The 19,176-nt window shown below is 40.9% G+C and overlaps 1 protein-coding gene across 1 annotated transcript in view; it reads left to right on the forward strand.

The window, feature by feature from the left end:
* The window catches only part of CD109 (CD109 molecule), a 147,858-nt gene that overhangs the window by 39,851 nt on the left and 88,831 nt on the right, over positions 1-19,176 (forward strand). The window contains 1 exon segment of the mRNA XM_033217681.1: positions 4,531-4,656. Coding sequence (XP_033073572.1) covers positions 4,531-4,656 — 126 coding nt within the window.

The following is a 19,176-nucleotide window of genomic DNA, read 5'->3' on the forward strand; positions in this document are numbered from 1 at the left end:
TTTTCAGTTGGGTAGTAGGAGACAGACATAATAAACATATAAATATGTATTTATAAAGGGACAGATATATATTTGTATTTGTGTGGGTGTATGAGAGAGAAAAAGAGATAGAGTTTGTGTTTGCTACTTTCTTTCTTTCTTTTTTTTTTTTTTTTTTGAGATGAAGTTTCACTCTTGTTGCCCAGGCTGGAGTGCAATGGCATGATCTTGGCTCACTGCAACCTCCGCCTCCTGGGTTCAAGTGATTCTCCTGCCTCAGCCTCCCGAGTAGCTGGGATTACAGGCATGTGCCACCATGCCTGGCTAATTTTGTATTTTTAGTAGAGACAGGTTTTCACTGTGTCGATCAGGCTGGTCTCGAAATCCTGACCTCAGGTGATCCAACCACCTCGGCCTCCCAAAGTGTTGGGATTACTGGCGTGAGCCACCGTGCCCAGCATGTTTGTTGCTTTCTCTAGGGTTGTCTGGGAAGACTGATTTGAGCAGAGAGCCAAAGGCAGTAAAAAAAAAAAAAAAAAGCCCATACAGAAGGGAAAGCACATGGAAACGCCTTGATGGGGAGCTTGTTTGGTGCATTGGAGGAACAACAAGCTGGCAGTGTGCTGGAGCCCCGGGAGGGAGGGGACAGGTGCTAGGAGATGAGGTCGTATACAAGTAGGTGGGTTAGGGTGGGGCTCATGCAGGGCCTTATTGACCATAATAAGGACTTTGAAACTTACGCTAAGTGAAGTGAGAATTCACTGGAGAATTCTGAGGACAGACTTGATGTAATCTAACTTAACATCTTAAAAGGATCACTGTCAGCTCTAAGAAAAATAGATGCTAGATGCTAGCTGTGTGATCCTGGGTAAATTTATTAACCTTCTAGAACCTCAGTTTCCTTATCTAGAAAATGTGTAATAATAATAAAACCTCACGAGGTTTTTATGAAGATTAAGTGAGATAATTCAAGTAAACCATTTAGAACTGTGTCTGGCACATAGTACATGCTCACTAAACGTTAACCATTATTATTTTAGGAACTCCTTTTGAAAGGTAGTAATTTTGTCTCTGCTGCTTAATACTCTGATGATTTGGAGGCACTGTGGTTAGCACACTGAGTGCTTTCCTGTGAGAATCAAGTTGAAGACAACTGAGATCCAGCTGGGCCTGCTTTTCTATATTTAAACAGAGAAGAACACTGGACATTTGATCATTACTTGGAAATAGGGTGATTAACATCCCAGTTTGCCTGGGATGCCCCTGATTTTAAAACTGAAAAGTCTCTGGTCCTGGGAACCTCCTTAGTCTCAGGACATTGGTTACTCCAAATATTCTAATGAATAACATAGTGTGGAAGGTAAAGTAGGCCTTTTAGTTTGGTATCTTCCTATTCTTAGTTTATTTGTTGTTATAAATTAAAACAACAAAACCAAATCAAATAAACATGTATACATTTAACTTTGAGCCAAGATATGTTTGTAGCCAGTACCACTTTGGTTGCCATGGTGCTCAATGCATATTTCTTGAATTGAACTAGCATTATTTCAGAGTTTGCCTTTGCTATATAATGGAATGTTTATAAGGCAGGTTGACATAGTGAATAGCATTTCTAAATTCATGTCACCCTCTGAGCAGAGTTGAACTGGCTCCATTCATACCATCCTTCATCATTTATCCACATATATGGAGAGCTTACTGTATGCCAGAGAGTATGTGTACAATAGATGGTTTAATAAATGTCTGGCTATCTGTGGGTGTTTACATTCAATGCTTCCTTCTATTGCAGGCAAATAAAAGCACTGCATAAATTACCTGTTCTAGACATTAACCCAGAACTAACCCTGCTGGTTCTGGATAGTCTGTGCCTTTTCATAGTTCTGCCTCTTTGCGCTGGTATCTTCCTTTGAACATTTGATTTGCAGATTCTTTGGGCTCTTCTGTGCAGTTTGGGACTTAGCAGACCACATTTGGCTTTCTGGAAAGGGCTCAGAGAGACATTCTTCTTGTTAGCTCTGGTACTGATAGGACCCTCTTGGCCAGGGGAGGGGAGTTTAAACTAAAATTCTACCTGGAACCCAAAGTGTTTTGGAACTGTGAGTGAGGGGTGGCCATACTCCTGTCTCTGTACCTGGGAGGTGATACTTAAGGTGGACTCAGGTCTAGCTACCTTCCTCCTTGTAACTTGCAGAGGCCAGGTGGGAGCACTGATGTGAACTCCTTCAGCTGAAAACAGACAATTGGTGTCTTGGCAAAACTTTTCAGAAAAATTGGGACTTAGCCTAACTGGAGCCCCTGAATGAGACAGTTGTACTCCTTGGCGCAGCACCACCTGCAGGCTGATGTGGAGAAGTGCACTTGAGAGTTAACTTGGGGCCCATCTTGCCCAGCCAGGAATGGCTGCAGGATGTAGTAGCTAAGGTACTGACTGTCACAGCACATTCAGAGTGTTCAGTGTTGTTCTTGGTGACCGCGTGCCATCTTTGGGTATTACTGATTTTGCATGCCCCGATAATTGGTCTTCTTAGGAGGGAAAGGGGCTTCAAGGCCTTTCAGCAGTAGAAAAAAACATAACCTATGTCTCCCACGCTTCTGGCCTCCTCTAGCCACAATGGAAATGAGTGCCTCTGACACTGCGGTGGCAGCTGGCATGGCTGGTTTCTGCTCTGACCTCTCTGTTCAGAAGTTGTTGGTACGGGTGAATGATCTTGTAGGGGAACAGGTGTTATTGGCTTAGGGGTATATCCTGTGACTGTGCCCTGACACTCTGTTTTGGAGAAGTGGTGGCCAACTCAGAATCTGACCCCTGGCCAGGTGAGGAGGCTACCTTATTTGAGTGATTTGAATTCTCTAATTCTACATGCTGGACAGACATGTCCTTCACACATAATCCAGAAATAGTACTCACGGACATATTCTCCAGCCAGGGAGCTTACTGCTTGAGACAATCAGGTACTGTGTGCTGTGTTGAGGCATCTGACAGAGATCCAGAGCCATCTAAAGGTGACTCGAAGGGCATGTGGGGCCACTATTCCAGGATCTCTGGCCTGAAGCTTTTCTGGCTGTGACGGGGGCATCGCTCATACTGTATGTGGCTGTGTTGTAGCAGCGGATGACCACATGTAAATGCTGGGCTTTGCTGTGACACCACTGTGCTTGGCTGGTTCAAATCCTGATGTGCCTTGTAGACTTCTGGTGCTTTTGCATTCTCTCCTTCTGCCTTATTGGTGACAGTTAGACCTAGGTCCAAGACAGGCGTGGGAAAACAGAGGAATTATCTCATTCACCCCCAACACTCCAGATCCCCCAGGTGCAAAGTCATCCATGAAGTCAGTTCAGACTTCATTGTCCAGGAGAAATGTATGCCCTCACTACCATAATGTTTCAGTCGAATATGGACATTCCGTTTTCCTACACTTCAGGTAACACCAAGAATTATTGTTGTTATTATTTCTATCTGTCAGCCTGACAGAAGAAACACAATATCATATTGTTTTCGTTTGTATTTCCTTAATTAGTAGGCAGCATGTATTTATTGGCTATTTGTAATTCTTCCTTTGTTCCTGAGCCTTTGAACTTCATAGCCTTCCCATGCATCATGCCGTGGCAGGCACAGTAGGACCAACTGCTGATTACAATGCCTGGCCCAGGAGTTTGCCAAGGATACAGCAACCTGCTTGTTCTTGACTTGCTTTTGGTCTCTGGTTTTCACAATTGGTTTCTGGCTTATTAGACTGCTTTCTGCACAGTTCTCAGCATTGTACTTACCCCTAACTGTCATATCTCCACTCTGGGAGAGAGGTTTCTTTTGGTTTCTAATAACTGGCCCCACTCACTACTCAAAGGCATCTGACAGAGATCCAGAGCCATCTAAAGGTGTCAAAGTTTAGAGAATAAGACTAAGGGAAAATATTCAACCCCTGCTCTCAGTCACAGTCTAGTTGGGAATAATAAAATATAGATTTTTGGCAAAATAAAATATGTAAAATAAACATATTTTACTGCCTTTAACAAAAATATGTACTCAAGAGAGAGAAACTCCAGATATACTAGGGACTTTCCAGGAAGCAGTCACCTCTGCCTATTGGAGGCATGTATAGGAGGCAAGAAGCTGAAACTGATTTTACCAGTGGACAAGGAAGGGAGGGATTTCCATGCAGCAGTTGCAGAGACCTGCATGCATGGGCTTTTGGGAATAAACTGCAAACAAATCTGTACATTTGGAGGAACACTACTACCACCACTGCCACCACCAGGGGTTTGGTGATGTACGTGTGGTAGTGTTTCATGTAGAAGGAAACAGGGTGCCAGGAATTAAAAGGTGGAGCAGAATCAAGATGAACTTAGGAGAAATATGAGAAAAGAATAAACTTTGATTTGTCTTCTTTAGTAATATAGAGCCTACATTTTCCAAAAACTATCCTTGTGTCATATTTTGGAGTAAAGTTCTGGATCTGGGTGGGAATGCGGCAAGGCATCATTCCTAACCTGATAGGAGGCACGTGCACATGGGCAGCCTCTACATAGTTACATGTCTGGTTTTCATTTTAGGACCCCAAATCAAATTTGATCCAACAGTGGCTGTCACAACAAAGTGATCTTGGAGTCATTTCCAAAACTTTTCAGCTATCTTCCCATCCAATACTTGGCGACTGGTCTATTCAAGTTCAAGTGAATGTGAGTATAAATATATTTTTTGGGGGAATGTTAAAGTGATTTAATTAGGTCAGGTGGGGAAATATCTCCAAGGTCGTTTATACAATGAAGAGAAAAAAATTAAGGTGAACATTTAGACAATTTAAGTGGTTTATTTTTAACTTATGATGTTTATCAAGGGTTTATTTAGCATTCATTCTAACATATTAGAATTTTCATCACTGTTGTCTTTTTCTATGATATAATGTGTAAAGGTTAAAACATTTTGACATTTTAGTACACAGTGTTTACTTATTTGTTTCATGCATTGTTTTAAAAGTAAGTAATGAATACATAGCTATTATTTGGCAAATTTTATGCCTTAGAATAATGACTCCTAATGAATGATTAGACTAACCTACTTTTATCTTTGTTTTAAGAAACAGTGACTTAAATAACCACACCAACCTCTGATCCCCAATCCTTTCTCCCTAGCTTCTACACCTATTGTGTTTATTTGCTGCTGACTTGTATAGCTCTGAAATCTAAATGGAGGGCATTAAATGGCATATAAATCTAAATGAAGGGCATTCATTGAGATGAATGAGACATAAATACAATGAGACATAAACACTTTTAAAAAGTAATGGGACTTAACTGTTTTATGTGATATAAATTGGTCATTTAGTATATAACATGTAAACCTTTATATTTTTCTATAATATATTTGTGTGACATATAAACATATAAGATATAATAAATTTTTTCTGTATCTAAAAGGGAAGATATGTAATATGAAATGCATGAAATTATAGCTTATTCTAAGCATTGTTGCTGAGCCTTGAGTAGGTGGGACTCGTGTGTGAATTGACCTGTATGAAGAGAAGAGTGCTGGAGGCACAGTGGACTCTCACCATTTGCTTCATGGCTACCCTGCGTCTTTATGGGTGTTTGTATGATGCGTTTACCAATATTACTCTTTTTAATGTAGCAGAAGCTCTACTGAATGTATGATGTGGTTTTTAAAGAACACTGGAGGCCATATTATGAAAGGGGTTCATACTTTTAGAGAACAATGTAATGTATGACCATTAAAGTCATGGACAATTTGCAGTGTGGTCTTTGCTTATTTCTTTATTTATAACAGTGTAATAATAACCACTGTTATAAATGGAAGCCTAGAGCAGGGTGTGATGAGTTCTAGGGGCAGTGGGATTCTTTATATCTGAGCTTGTAGAGAAAGTGGAAAGAGTAGGCATTTGTGAAACTTAGAAGATAGGGAAAAATTTGTGTAGGAGTAGGGAAACGAAAGAGAACCTTATGTGTCCGGGGATTTGGGAGAAGCTGATGTTACTGGAGCATGTGGAGAATGATGGCGATGTAGATTAGGAAGCACATTGTGAATTTAAAGTAGTTTGAATATTATTTTCAGTTCCCACTTAAATTCTTCAGAATCACCATTTTGGCCATCCGTCCGTCCATCCATCCATCCATCCATCCATCCGTCCATCCATCCGTCCATCCATCCATCCATCCGTCCAACCATCCATCCATCCATCCATCCATCCATCCTTCCATCCACCCACCCACTCACCCACCCACCAACCCAGTATGTGTTAAGGACTTACATGGCTATGATGAATACAAAGAAGGTAAACACATGACCTCCATTTTCAAAGATCATTGTCGTGGTGACATGAACAATATGATAAAAATTAAATGACGTAAGGGGGACAGACAAACACAAGGCAGTACAATAGCAGAGGAATTGTAAGGTGCTCAGACCAGCTCGGTGATAAAGAGGGCTTATCGTTAGCACAAGCACTGATGTTTTGGGGCCAGCTGCTCCTTCTGCCTTCCATGGTCTGCTCTGTTCTCCTTTCACTCTTCTGCCAACCTTTGAGGTGTTCTTCAGTTCTCATTCCATTGGCTTAGCTAAATAACCATCATGCCCAGAGTCTTTATTTTATTTATTCATTTATTTTTATTATACTTTAAGTTCTAGAGTACATGTGCATAACGTGCAGGTTTGTTACATATGTGTACATGTGCCATGTTGGTGTGCTGCACCCATCGACTCGTCATTTACATTAGGCATATCTCCTAATGCTATCCCTCCCCCCTCCTCCGACCCCATGACAGGCCCTGGTGTGTGATGTTCCCCACCCTATGTCCAAGTGATCTCATTGTTTAATTACCACCTGTGAGTGAGAACATATGGTGTTTGGTTTTCTGTCCTTGCGATAGTTTGCTCAGAATGATGGTTTCCAGCTTCATGAATGTCTCTACAGAGGACATGAACCCATCCTTTTTTATGGCTGCGTAGTATTCCATGGTGTATATGTGCCACATTTTCTTAATCTAGTCTATCATTGATTGACATTTGGGTTGGTTCCAAGCCTTTGCTGTTGTGAATAGTGCCGCAATAAACATACGTGTGCATGTGTCTTTATAGCAGCATGATTTACAATCCTTTGGGTATATGCCCAGTAATGGGATGGCTGGGTCGAATGGTATTTCTAGTTGTAGATCCTTGAGGAATCACCATACCGTCTTCCACAATGGTTGAACTAGTTTACAGTCCCACTAACAGTGTAAAAATGTTCCTGTTTCTTCACATCCTCTCCAGCACCTGTTGTTTCCTGACTTTTTAATGATCGCTATTCAAACTGGTGTGAGGTGGTATCTCATTGTGGTTTTGATTTGCATTTCTCTGATGACCAGTGATGATGAGCACTTTTTCTTGTGCCTGTTGGCTGCATAAATGTCTTCTTTTGAGAAGTGTCTGTTCCTATCCTTTGCCCACTTCTTGATGGGGTTGTTTTTTTTCTTGTAAATTTGTTTAAGTTCTTTGTAGATTCTTATTAGCCCTTTTTCAGATGGGTAGATTGTAAAAATTTTCTCCCATTCTGTGGGTTGCCTGTTCACTCTGTTGGTAGTTTCTTTTGCCGTGCAGATGCTCTTTAGTTTAATTAGATCCCATCTGTCAATTTTGGCTTTCATTGCCTGCTTTTGGTGTTTTAGTCATGAACTCCTTGCCCATGCCTATGTCCTGAATGGTATTGCCTGGGTTTTCTTCTAGGGTTTTTATGGTTTGGAGTCTAACAGTTAAGTCATTAATCCATCTTGAATTAATTTTTGTGTAAGGTGTAAGGAAGGGATCCAGTTTCAGCTTTCTATGTATGGCTAGTCAGTTTCCCCAGCACCATTTATTAAATAGGGAATCCTTTCTGCATTTCTTGTTTTTCTCAGGTTTGTCAAAGATCAGATGGTTGTAGATGTGTGGTATTATTTCTGAGGGCTCTGTTCTGTTCCATGGGTCTATATCTCTGTTTTGGTACCAGTACCATGCTGTTTTGGTTACTGTAGCCTTGTAGTATAGTTTGAAGTCAGGTACTGTGATGCCTCCAGCTTTGTTCTTTTGACTTATGATTGTCTTGGCAATGTGGGCTCGTTTTTGGTTTCATATGAACTTTAAAGTAGTTTTTTTCCAATTCTGTGAAGAAAGTCAATGGTAGCTTGATGGGGATGGCATTGAATCTATAAATTACCTTGGGTGGTATGGTCATTTTCACGATATTGATTCTTCCTATCCATGAGCATGGTATGTTCTTCCATTTGTTTGTGTCCTCTTTTATTTCACTGAGCAGTGGTTTGTAGTTCTCCTTGAAGAGGTCCTTTACATACCTTGTAAGTTGGATTCCTAGGTATTTTATTCTTTTTGAAGCTATTGTGAATGGGAGTTCACTCATGATTTGGCTCTCTGTTTGTCTGTTATTGGTGTATAAGAATGCTTGTGATTTTTGTACATTGATTTTGTATCCTGAGACTTTGCTGAAGTTGCTTATCACCTTAAGGAGATTTTGGGTTGAGCGATGGAGTTTTCTAAATATGCAATCATGTCATCTACAAACAGGGACAATTTGACTTCCTGTTTTCCTTCATTTCTTTCTCTTGCCTGATTGCCTTGGCCGGAACTTCCAACACTATGTTGAATAGGAGTGGTGAGAGAGGGCATCCCTGTCTTGTGCCAGTTTTCAAAGGGAATGCTTCCAGTTTTTGCCCATTCAGTATGATATTGGCTGTGGGTTTGTCATAAATAGCTCTTATTATTTCGAGATATGTCCCATCAATACCAAATGTATTGAGAATTTTTAGCATGAAGGGCTGTTGAATTTTGTCAAAGACCTTTTCGGCATCTATTGAGATAATCATGTGGCTTTTGTCTTTGTTTCTGTTTATATGCTGGATTACGTTTATTGATGTGCATATGTTGAACCAGCCTTGCATCCCAGGGATGAAGCCCACTTGATCATGGTGGATAAGCTTTTTCATGTGTTGCTGGATTCGCTTTGCCAGTATTTCATTGAGGATTTTTGCACCGATGTTCATCAGGGATATTGGTCTAAAATTCTCTTTTTTTGTTGTCTCTGCCAGGCTTTGGTATCAGAATGATGTTGGCCTCATAAAATGAATTAGGGAGGATTCCCTCTTTTTCTATTGATTGGAATAGTTTCAGAAGAAATTGTACCAACTCCTCTTTGTACCTCTGGTAGAATTCGGCTGTGAATGCATCTGGTCCTGTAGTTTTTTTGGTTGGTAGGCTATTAATTATTGCCTCAATTTCAGAACCTGTTATTGGTCTATTCAGGAATTCAGCTTCTTCTTGGTTTAGTCTTGGGAGGGTGTATGTGTCCAGGAATTTATCCATTTCTTCTAGATTTTCTAGTTTATTTGCATAGAGGTGTTTATAGTATTATCTGATGGTAGTTTGTATTCCTGTGGGATTGGTGGTGATATCCCCTTTATCATTTTTTATTGCGTCTATTTGATTCTTCTCTCTTTTCTTCTTTATTAGTCTTGCTAGCAGTCTGCCAATTTTGTTGATCTTTTCAAAAAACCAGCTCCTGGATTCATTAGTTTTTTGAAGGGTTTTTTTGTGTCTCTATTTCCTTCAGTTCTTCTCTGATCTTAGTTATTTCTTGCCTTCTGTTAACTTTTGAATGTGTTTGCTCTTGCTTCTCTAGTTCTTTTAATTGTGATGTTAGGGTGTCAATTTTAGATCTTTCCTGCTTTCTTTGTGGGCATTTAGTGCGATAAATTTCCCTCTACACAGTGCTTTAAATGTGTCCCAGAGATCCTGGTATGTTGTATCTTTGTTCTCATTGGTTTCAAAGAACATCTTTATTTCTGCTTTTATTTTGTTATGTACCCAGTAGTCATTTGGGAGCAGGTTGTTCAGTTTCCATGTAGTTGAGCGGTTTTGAGTGAGTTTCTTAATCCTGGGTTCTAGTTTGATTGCACTGTGGTCTGAGAGACAGTTTGTCATAATTTCTGTTCTTGTACATTTGCTGAGGAGTGCTTTACTTCCAACTATGTGGTCAATTTTGGAATAGGTGTGATGTGGTGCTGAGAAGAATGTATATTCTGTTGATTTGGGGTGGAGAGTTCCGTAGATATCTATTAGGTCCACTTGGTGCCGAGCTGAGTTCAATTCCTGGCTATCTTTGTTAGCTTTCTGACTCGTTGATCTGTCTAATGTTGACAGTAGGGTGTTAAAGTCTCCCATTATTATTGTGTGGGAGTCTAAGTCTCTTTGTAGGTCTCCAAGGACTTGCTTTATGAATCTGGGTGCTCCTGTATTGGGTGCATGTATATTCAGGATAATTAGCTCTTCTTGTTGAATTGATCCCTTTACCTTTATGTAATGGCCTTCTTTGTCTCTTTTGATCTTTGTTGGTTTAAAGTCTGTTTTTTCAGAGTCTAGGATTGCAACCCCTGAATTTTTTGTTTTCCATTTGCTTGGTAGATCTTCCTCTATCTCTTTTGAGCCTACATGTGTCTCTGCATGTGAGATGGGTCTCCTGAATACAGGAGACTGATGGGTCTTGACTCTTTATCCAATTTGCCAGTCTGTGTCTTTTAATCGGAGCATTTAGCCTATTTACATTTAAGGCTTATATTGTTATGCGTGAATTTGATCCTGTCATCCTGATGTTAGCTGGTTATTTTGCTCGTTCATTCATGCAGTTTCTTCCTAGCATTGATGGTCTTTACAATTTGGCATGTTTTTGCAGTGGCTTTTATCAGTTGTTCCTTTCCATATTTAGTGCTTCCTTCAGGAGGTCTTGGAAGGCAGGCCTGGTGGTGACAAAATATGTCAGCATTTGTCTGTAAAAGATTTTATTTCTCCTTCACTTGTGAAGCTTAGTTTGGCTGGATATGCAATTCTGGGTTGAAACATCTTTTCTTTAAGGATGTTGAATATTGGCCCCCACTCTCTTCTGGCTTGTAGAGTTTCTGCTGAGAGATCCACTGTTAGTCTGATGGGCTTCCCTCTGTGGGTAATCCAACCTTTCTCTCTGGCTACGCTTAACATTTTTTCCTTCATTTCAACTTTGGTGAATCTGACAATTATGTGTCTTGGAGTTGCTCTTCTTGAGGAGTATCTTTGTGGCATTCTCTGTATTTCCTGAATGTGAATGTTGGCCTGCCTTGCTAGGTTAGGGAAGTTCTCCTGGATAATATCTTGCAAAGTGTTTTCCAACTTTGTTCCTTTCTCCCTGTCACTTTCAGATGCCAAGGAGACATAGATTTGGTCTTTTCACATAGTTCGATATTTCTTGGAGGCTTTGTTCATTTCTTTTTACTCTTTTTTCTCTACAATTCTCTTCTCACTTCATTTCATTCATTTGATCTTCAATCACTGATACCTTTTCTTCCACTTGATCAAATCAGCTACTGAAGCTTGTGCATGAGTCACGTGGTTCTCATGCCATGGTTTTCAGCTCCATCAGGTCATTTAAGGACTTCTCTACACTGTTTATTCTAGTTAGCCATTCATCTAGTCTTTTTTCAAGGTTTTTAGCTTCTTTTGATGGGTTCGAACATCCTCCTTTAGCTCAGAGAAGTTTGTTATTACCGATCGTCTGAAGCGTACCTCTCTCAACTCGTCAAAGTCATTCTCCCCCCAGCTTTATTCTGTTGCTGGCGAGGAGCTGCGTTCCTTTGGAGGAGAAGAGGCCCTCTGATTTTTGGAATTTTCAGCTTTTATGCTCTGGTTTCTCCCCATCTTTGTGGTTTTTTTTACCTTTGGTCTTTGATGATAGTGACGTAGAGATGGAGTTTTGGTGTGGATGTCCTTTCTGTTTGTTAGTTTTCCTTCTAACAGTCAGGACCCTTAGCTGCAGGTCTGTTGGGGTCTGCTGGAGTTCTACTCCAGACCTTGTTTGCCTGGGTATCGCTAGCGGAGGCTGCAGAACAGCAAATATTGCAGAATGGAAAATGTTGCTGCCTTATCATTCCTCTGGAAGCTTCGTCTCAGAGGGGCACCTGGCTGTATGAGGCATTAGTTGGCCCCTATTGGGAGGTGTCTCCTAGTTAGGCTACCCGGGGTCAGGGACCCACTTGAGGAGGCAGTCTGTCCATTCTCAGACCTCAAACTCTGCTCTGGGAGAACCACTACCCTCTTCAAAGCTGCAGAAGTTTCTGCTGCCTTTTATTCAGCTATGCCCTGCCCCTAGAGGTGGAGTCTACAGAGGCAGGCAGGCCTCCTTGAGCTGTGGTGGGCTCCACCCAGTTTGAGCTTCCTAGCCGCTTTGTTTACCTACTCAAGCCTCAGCAATGGCGGACTCCCCTCCCCCAGCCTCACTGCAGTGTTCCAGTTTGATCTCAGACTGCTGTGCTAGCATTGAGTGAGGCTCCATTGGCGTGGGACCCTCAGAGCCAGGCGCAGGATATAATCTCCTGGTGTGCCGTTTGCCAAGGCCGTTGGAAAAGTGCAGTATTAGGGTGGGAGTGTCCCGATTCTCCGGTTACCATCTGTCACGGCTTCCTTTTGCTAAGAAATGGAATTCCCCTACCCCTTGCACTTCCCCAGTGTGGCAATGCCCCGCCCTGCTCCATGGGCTGCACCCACTGTTGGACAAGCCCCAGATGAGATGAACCTGGTACCTCAGTTGGGAATGCAGAAATCACCCATCTTCTGCATCGCTCACACTGGGAGCTGTAGACTGGAGCTGTTCCTATTCGGCCATCTTGGACCCTCCTCCGCCCAGAGTCTTTAACAGAGCCTCTGCACAGGTGGCTGGCACCCTGTGGGTGGGCTGCCCTTGGGTCAAGGTGTCCATTGTTGGTCCATTCAGATGCCACCTCTGCACAATGACCAGCAAGAGCAGTTTTAGCTGGATAACAGGTGCTGAGGAATTAATTTGTTCATTGAATGGTGGACAGAATAAGTACCAGACGAGAAGGGGATAGAAAAATAGAGGAAGACTTTGCAAAAGATATGAGATTATAATTTGAAAGATTTATGGGATTTATCATGTTGTGGTTTGTGGTCTTGGCTTGTCATATTGCTTTTGTAGAAAGAAGTGCTCTTAAGGAAATTTAAGTGCTTCGAAAATGAAAAGCATTTGCAAGATCTGGCCCTTGCCCACCTTTTCAACCTTGTAAAGTGCCGCCCTTCCTTTTGAACTCTATGCTTTAGACATCCTATGTCCCTCATGTTTCTTAAATTCACCCATCTGTCTCAATCTAGAGCCTTTCATCATGCTGTTCTCTCTGCTGGGAATGTTTTTTCTTCCTTATTCTTGCTACTTGCTTTTAACCTGCAGGCATTCTCTAAAGTGGCTTGACTGTTCCAGACATTCCCATAGCACTGTGTGCTTCCCTTAGTTCATTCAGGAACTTTTAATTAGCGGTCCATGATAGACGGTAGCCTTTGTAAAGCTAGTGACCTTCTGGTCTTGCTCACCTCTCTATTCCTGGGACCAAGTTCAGTGCTTTTGCACGTAAGTAGAAAGCAGTATTTGCTTAAAACGAATGTGTGAAAACTATGTAACAATAATTTGTCTTAAACCAAATATAATTTTCCCTTTTCTATATTCTATAAAGCATCTTTATCTTTTTGAAGACAAGTATATTGATCAGGTACTCATCATTCGAGGTATGTTAATTTGAGGCATTCAACTAAGAAAAAATAAGCCCCTTAAAAAAAGAGCCCTTTTAGGACCACCAGGGGTCAGTATAACCAAGGAAATGTTATGAGAAGTAACTGCGGCCTTGGTCTCTGGCTTTTGTTTTCCTTTGACTGCTGCGCAGCCTTAAAGGACTGTATATTGCTTATTATTAAACCCCTTTTCTTTTAGTAGTGAATTATAACGTGGAGGAAATATATTTATTATTTAAATAGCCCACCATTAGAGACTATATTTTTATTTTTCGGAGGCAGTCACCATTCTCAATATAAAACTCAGGGAGAGGAAAATACTTATTTTTAAGAAAGTATTTTTAAATTTTTTAATTTTTAAGAGACAGGGTTGCCCTCTGTCAGCCAGGCTAGAGTGAAATGGCACAGTCATAGCTCACTGCAGCCTCGAACTCCTGGGCTCAAGTGATCCTCCTGCCTCAGCCTCCTGAGTAGCAGGGACTGCAGGTATACACTACTATGCCTGACTAATTTTAAAAAAAAGACATAGAGACAGGGTCTTGTTATGTTGCCCAGGCTGATCTTGAGCTCCTGGACTCAAGCAATCCTTCTGCCTTGGCCTCACAAAATGCTGGGATTACAGGTGTGAGCCATCATACACAGCCTTTGGGAGAGTGTTTTGAAATTCCATTTTGTCTGTAGAAAAATTATGGAATGATATGAGTGCTCCCACTGATGGACAATTTCTTTAAGAATTACCAGAGTTATCAGAGCTTTGATTTGTAATGACTATACAGGTGATCAGAAAGTGCTATTCTTCAGTTACCCTTTGTCCTAGGTCAGGAAAAGGATACTTTAAGTAAAACATACTTGAGGGCTCCTTGGCATTTCTCCACTTGTATTAATAATACGTTTGTTTGTGGAATAAGAGTGAATAAGTTCTTTATGATACCGTGTTAACCTTTCTAGATTAGTCTAAATTGTTTGCCCTTCAAGTATTGTATTGCTTTTCTCCTTCAAGATTTTTAATGATAGCAATGGTGAGTGATTATTTTGGTCTAGTAGGATTTCTAGGTTTCTTCTTTTTCTTTTCTATTTTTTTGAGACAGAGTATCACTCTTTTGCCCAGGCCATGGTGTGATCTCAGCTCACTGCAACCTCCACCTCCCAGGTTCAAGCGATTCTTCTGCCTCAGCCTCCTGAGTAGCTGGGATTACAGGCGTGCACCACCACACCCAGCTAATTTTTGTATTTTTAGTAGAGACGGTTTCATCATGTTGGCTGGGGTGGTCTCAAACTCCAGACCTCAAGTGATCCGCCCTACTCGGCCTCCCAAAGTGCTGGGGTTACAGGCATGAGCCACTGTGCCTAGCCAAGAAAGGAAACAAATGTTTTGGGGGATTAGTTAAGTGATTTGCCCGATGTCCCACAACTTCCCAAACTAGGATTAGAACCCAGGCCTTTTGACACCAAGTCCAAGGCCCTCTCTACCCTGCCACCTTGCTTTTCCATCTTATATTTTATCTCTTTCATTGCTCAGCATATGATGGTGGGACGGAATAAGTTCTCAATATATACATAGACTTCTTTTTTTTTTTTTTACAATGCTAGTTTAATTAATTGCAAAGAAACTCTTGATGATTATAATTTTTAAGACCTCTTAAAATTAGCAAAGTTTAGTAAGAGCCCTGGCTCTTTTTGTTCTACTTATATGTATACTCAATTGACATACATATTCTAGTGTGAATAGTTCTTTGCTACTTTGGGGATTGTACTTCTTCTCTTGAGAATATGACCAAGTTTTCTACCTCTGCCATACTTTGATTGCCCAGCTCTTCTTCATCATTTCTTTGTCTAGAGCACCAAGCCCTCCCCTCAGAGGGCAGAGGTATATTTTAGCTATAACATCTTTTCATAGAAGTGTGTTTTATAGGGCTGTTATACTTCAGGAACATTATAAGTTGAGTGTGGGAGTATATTCTGATTTGATAATTGACTTGAAAATAAACCTTAGGAAGATAATGTGTTTTAAAAGTTAGACATTCCTTGTATTTCATTTTTTTGCAATATACTTCTCTAGGTACCTTACCTTATCTTTAGGTATGTTACCTCTTGATTGGTGTTGACAGCTTTCTCAAATAATTGCAAATGATTTTTTTTTTTTTTTTGAGAAAGAGTCTCACTCTGTTGACCAGTCTGGAGTGCAGTGTGCAATCTCAGCTCATTGCAACCTCCACCTCCCAGGTTCAAGTGATTTTCCTGCCTCAGCCTCCTGAGTAGCTGGGATTACAGGTGTGCACCACCATGTTCAGCTAATTTTTGTATTTTTAAAAAAATTATTATTATACTTTAAGTTCTAGGGTACATGTGCACAACGTGCAGGTTTGTTACATATGTATACATGTGCCATTATTGGTGTGCTGCACCATTAACTCGTCATTTACATTAGGTATATCTCCTAATGCTATCCTTCCCACCTACCCCCTCCCCACAATAGGCCCTAGTGTGTGATGTTCCCCTTCCTGTGTCCAAGTGATCTCATTGTTCAGTTCCCACCTATGAGAGAGAACATGCGGTGTTTGGTTTTCTGTTCTTGTGATAGTTTGCTCAGAATGATAGTTTCCAGCTGCATCCATGTCCCTACAAAGGACACGAACTCATCCTTTTTTATGGCTGCATATGTGCCACATTTTCTTAATCCAGTCCGTCACTGGTGGACATTTGGGTTGATTCCAAGTCTTTGCTATTGTGAATAGTGCTGCAATAAACATACATGTGCATGTGTCTTTACAGCAGCATGATTTATAATCCTTTGGGTATATACCCAGTAATGGATGGCTGGGTCAAATGGTATTTCTAGTTCTAGATCCTTGAGGAATCGCCACACTGATTTCCACAATGGTTGAACTAGTTTACAGTCCCACCAACAGTGTAAAAGTGTTCCTATTTCTCCACATCCTCTCCAGCACCTGTTTCCTGATTTTTTAATGATTGCCATTCTAACTGGTGTGAGATGGTATCTCATTGTGGTTTTGATTTGCATTTCTCTGATGGCGAGTGATGATGAGCATTTTTTCATGTGTCTGTTGGCTGTAGGAATGTCTTCTTTTGAGAAGTGTCTGTTCATATCCTTTGCCCACTTTTTGATGGGGTTATTTTTTTCTTGTAAATTTGTTTGAGTGCTTTGTAGGTTCTGGATATTAGCCCTTTGTCAGATGAGTAGATTGCAAAAATTTTCTCCCATTCTGTAGATTACCTGTTCACTCTGATGGTAGTTTCTTTTGCTGTGCAGAAGCTCTTTAGTTTAATTAGATCCCATCTGTCAATTTTGGCTTTTGTTGCCATTGCTTTTGGTGTTTTAGACATGAAGTCCTTGCCCATGCCTATGTCCTGAATGGTATTACCTAGGTTTTCTTCTAGGGTTTTTATGGTTTTCGGTGTAACATTTAAGTCTCTAATCCATCTTGAATTAATTTTCATATAAAGAGTAAGGAAAGGATCTAGTTTCAGCTTTCTATTTATGGCTAGCCAATTTTCCCAGCACCATTTATTAAATAGGGAATCCTTTCCCTATTTCTTTTTTTTTTTTTTTTCGTATTTTTAGTACAGACGGGGTTTCACCATGTTGGTCAGGCTGGGCTCAAACTTCTGACCTCGGGTGATTCATTCGCCTCGGCCTTCCAAAGTACTGGGATTACAGGCATGAACCGCTGTACCTAGCCTGCAAATGGTTTTTCCCTCCATTTTTTTTTTCTGTAATAAAATACACGTAACATCAAATTTACCATCGTAACCATTTTTAAGTGTACAGTTCAGTGATATTAAGCAGATTTATATGGTTGTGCATTCATCACCACCATCTATCTCCAGAACTCTTTTCATCTTGCAAAACTGAAAATCTACACCTGTTAAACAATAACTCCCCATTCCGTCCCACCCCCCAGCCCCTGGCAGCCACTGTACTTTCTATCTCTGTCGTGTTGATTAGCCTTATATCAGCAGAATCATACAGAATCCCTTTTTGAGACTGGCTTTTTTCTCTTAGCATAATGTTATTGTGGCTCATCCATGTTGTAGCATATGTCAGAATTTCCTCTCTTTTAAAGGCTGAATAATATTCCATTGTGTGAATATACCACATTTGGTTGCAAATGTTTTTGCATCTGTGATTTAAAAATTATATTCCAGGTTATTAGAAGGTGACTGTAGGTGTTCTTTAAAAGAAAGGCTAATATTGGTGTCTGAGAACCAGGCTTCTGGGAGCCAGTAGGGATCTGGCCAGAGCAGTGCAGCCCACAGCCCAGAGTTCCAGGTCTCTGTGTGACCCAAGCACTGGTGCTCATGTTCCTCTGAGAGCCCAAAAGAAGAGCCGGAGTCACTGAGAGATTCCTGGTCATTTGATGACGGCAGCCCTGTGCTCTCTTTCCTCAGTGTCAGAGGGAGGTCTTTTCTTCCTTCTAGAGGGGCTCAGGCATTTGAGTTTACCGTAATGGCCACCTGAGGCTACAGCTGGTTCTGAAACATCAGTGTGCCACAGAATCAATGGACTAGGAGCTTGTTTAAAGATGCATAGTCCAGGTCCCACCCCCAGATCACAATTTACTAATTTTGGCATGGGACCTAGGAGTTTGAATTTTAAATAAGCACTCCGGTAAATTCTACTAGTTTTTTGAACCACATTTCAAGAAGTGCTGATAAATGCCCGCAGCTAGGCATCTTTAGAATGCATCTTTTCCATTGAGAGGCAGTGTTGGGCAGTCAGCAAGGTATGGAACTGGGGACAGGCCATCTGATTTATTCTTTGAATTCCCCAGCAGTGCCACTTTCTCTATTTACTTTACCTTTCTAGGTAATCAGCTCAGTAGAGCTCCCCAGCACCTTAGACACACTTAAGTCAGAATTTTTGGGACAATGTATGTCCTTACCAACAGCTTCTCTAGTGCTTCAGTTGCACAGCCAGCTTGGGAACCACTGAACTTGATAGTCTTGTAGTCTTTTCTATCTGTCACTAACTACAATTTCTTAACCCTTGTCTTAATCTTAAGCCATTGTTAGGGGTGGGGAACAAGAAATAGCAAGCAGAAAACTTAACAGGGTTAGGGCTTGAAATCATTCTTCTGGAGCCCGTATAATGAAACGGGGTATCAAATTATTATGTAACTCAGAAGCAATCTACATTGAGTTATTTCTTTGCTTCTAACAGTTATATCTAGTTTCTCTTGAGTTAGTTGTTTTTTCTAGATTAGATGAGGGTTGCCAACACCTTACTGCTTTTTATAACCTTTCAGGATATTCCTTATTTTTTCTGGCCTTGTTGCCCAGCCTCTTCCTGGGTCAGCTTGCTGCTTCTGTTAAGTTTCTCTGGAGCTGTTTTTCTTTTGCAAAATAGCACATCTTTTTTTGGACAGTTCTTGTCCCTAAAGCACTCTACCAGTAGCATCTGCTTAACCCACCTGGCTTGTGATGACAACTTAACAGAAAGTAAGGAGCAAAACTTTGACAGGTCAGAAAACAGTGGCATTCTCTCTGAAGTGTGGTTGTGGCTTCCAGAATACTTTTGCTAGTCTTTGCTTATAAGAAGAATGCTTTTTTTGGGAAGGATCTCAAGCTCTTACTTCCTTGTTCAGTGAGAA

This window comes from Trachypithecus francoisi, unplaced genomic scaffold (genome assembly GCF_009764315.1).
Source record: "Trachypithecus francoisi isolate TF-2019V2 unplaced genomic scaffold, Tfra_2.0 Lachesis_group10, whole genome shotgun sequence".
Taxonomy (NCBI): Eukaryota; Metazoa; Chordata; class Mammalia; order Primates; family Cercopithecidae; genus Trachypithecus; species Trachypithecus francoisi.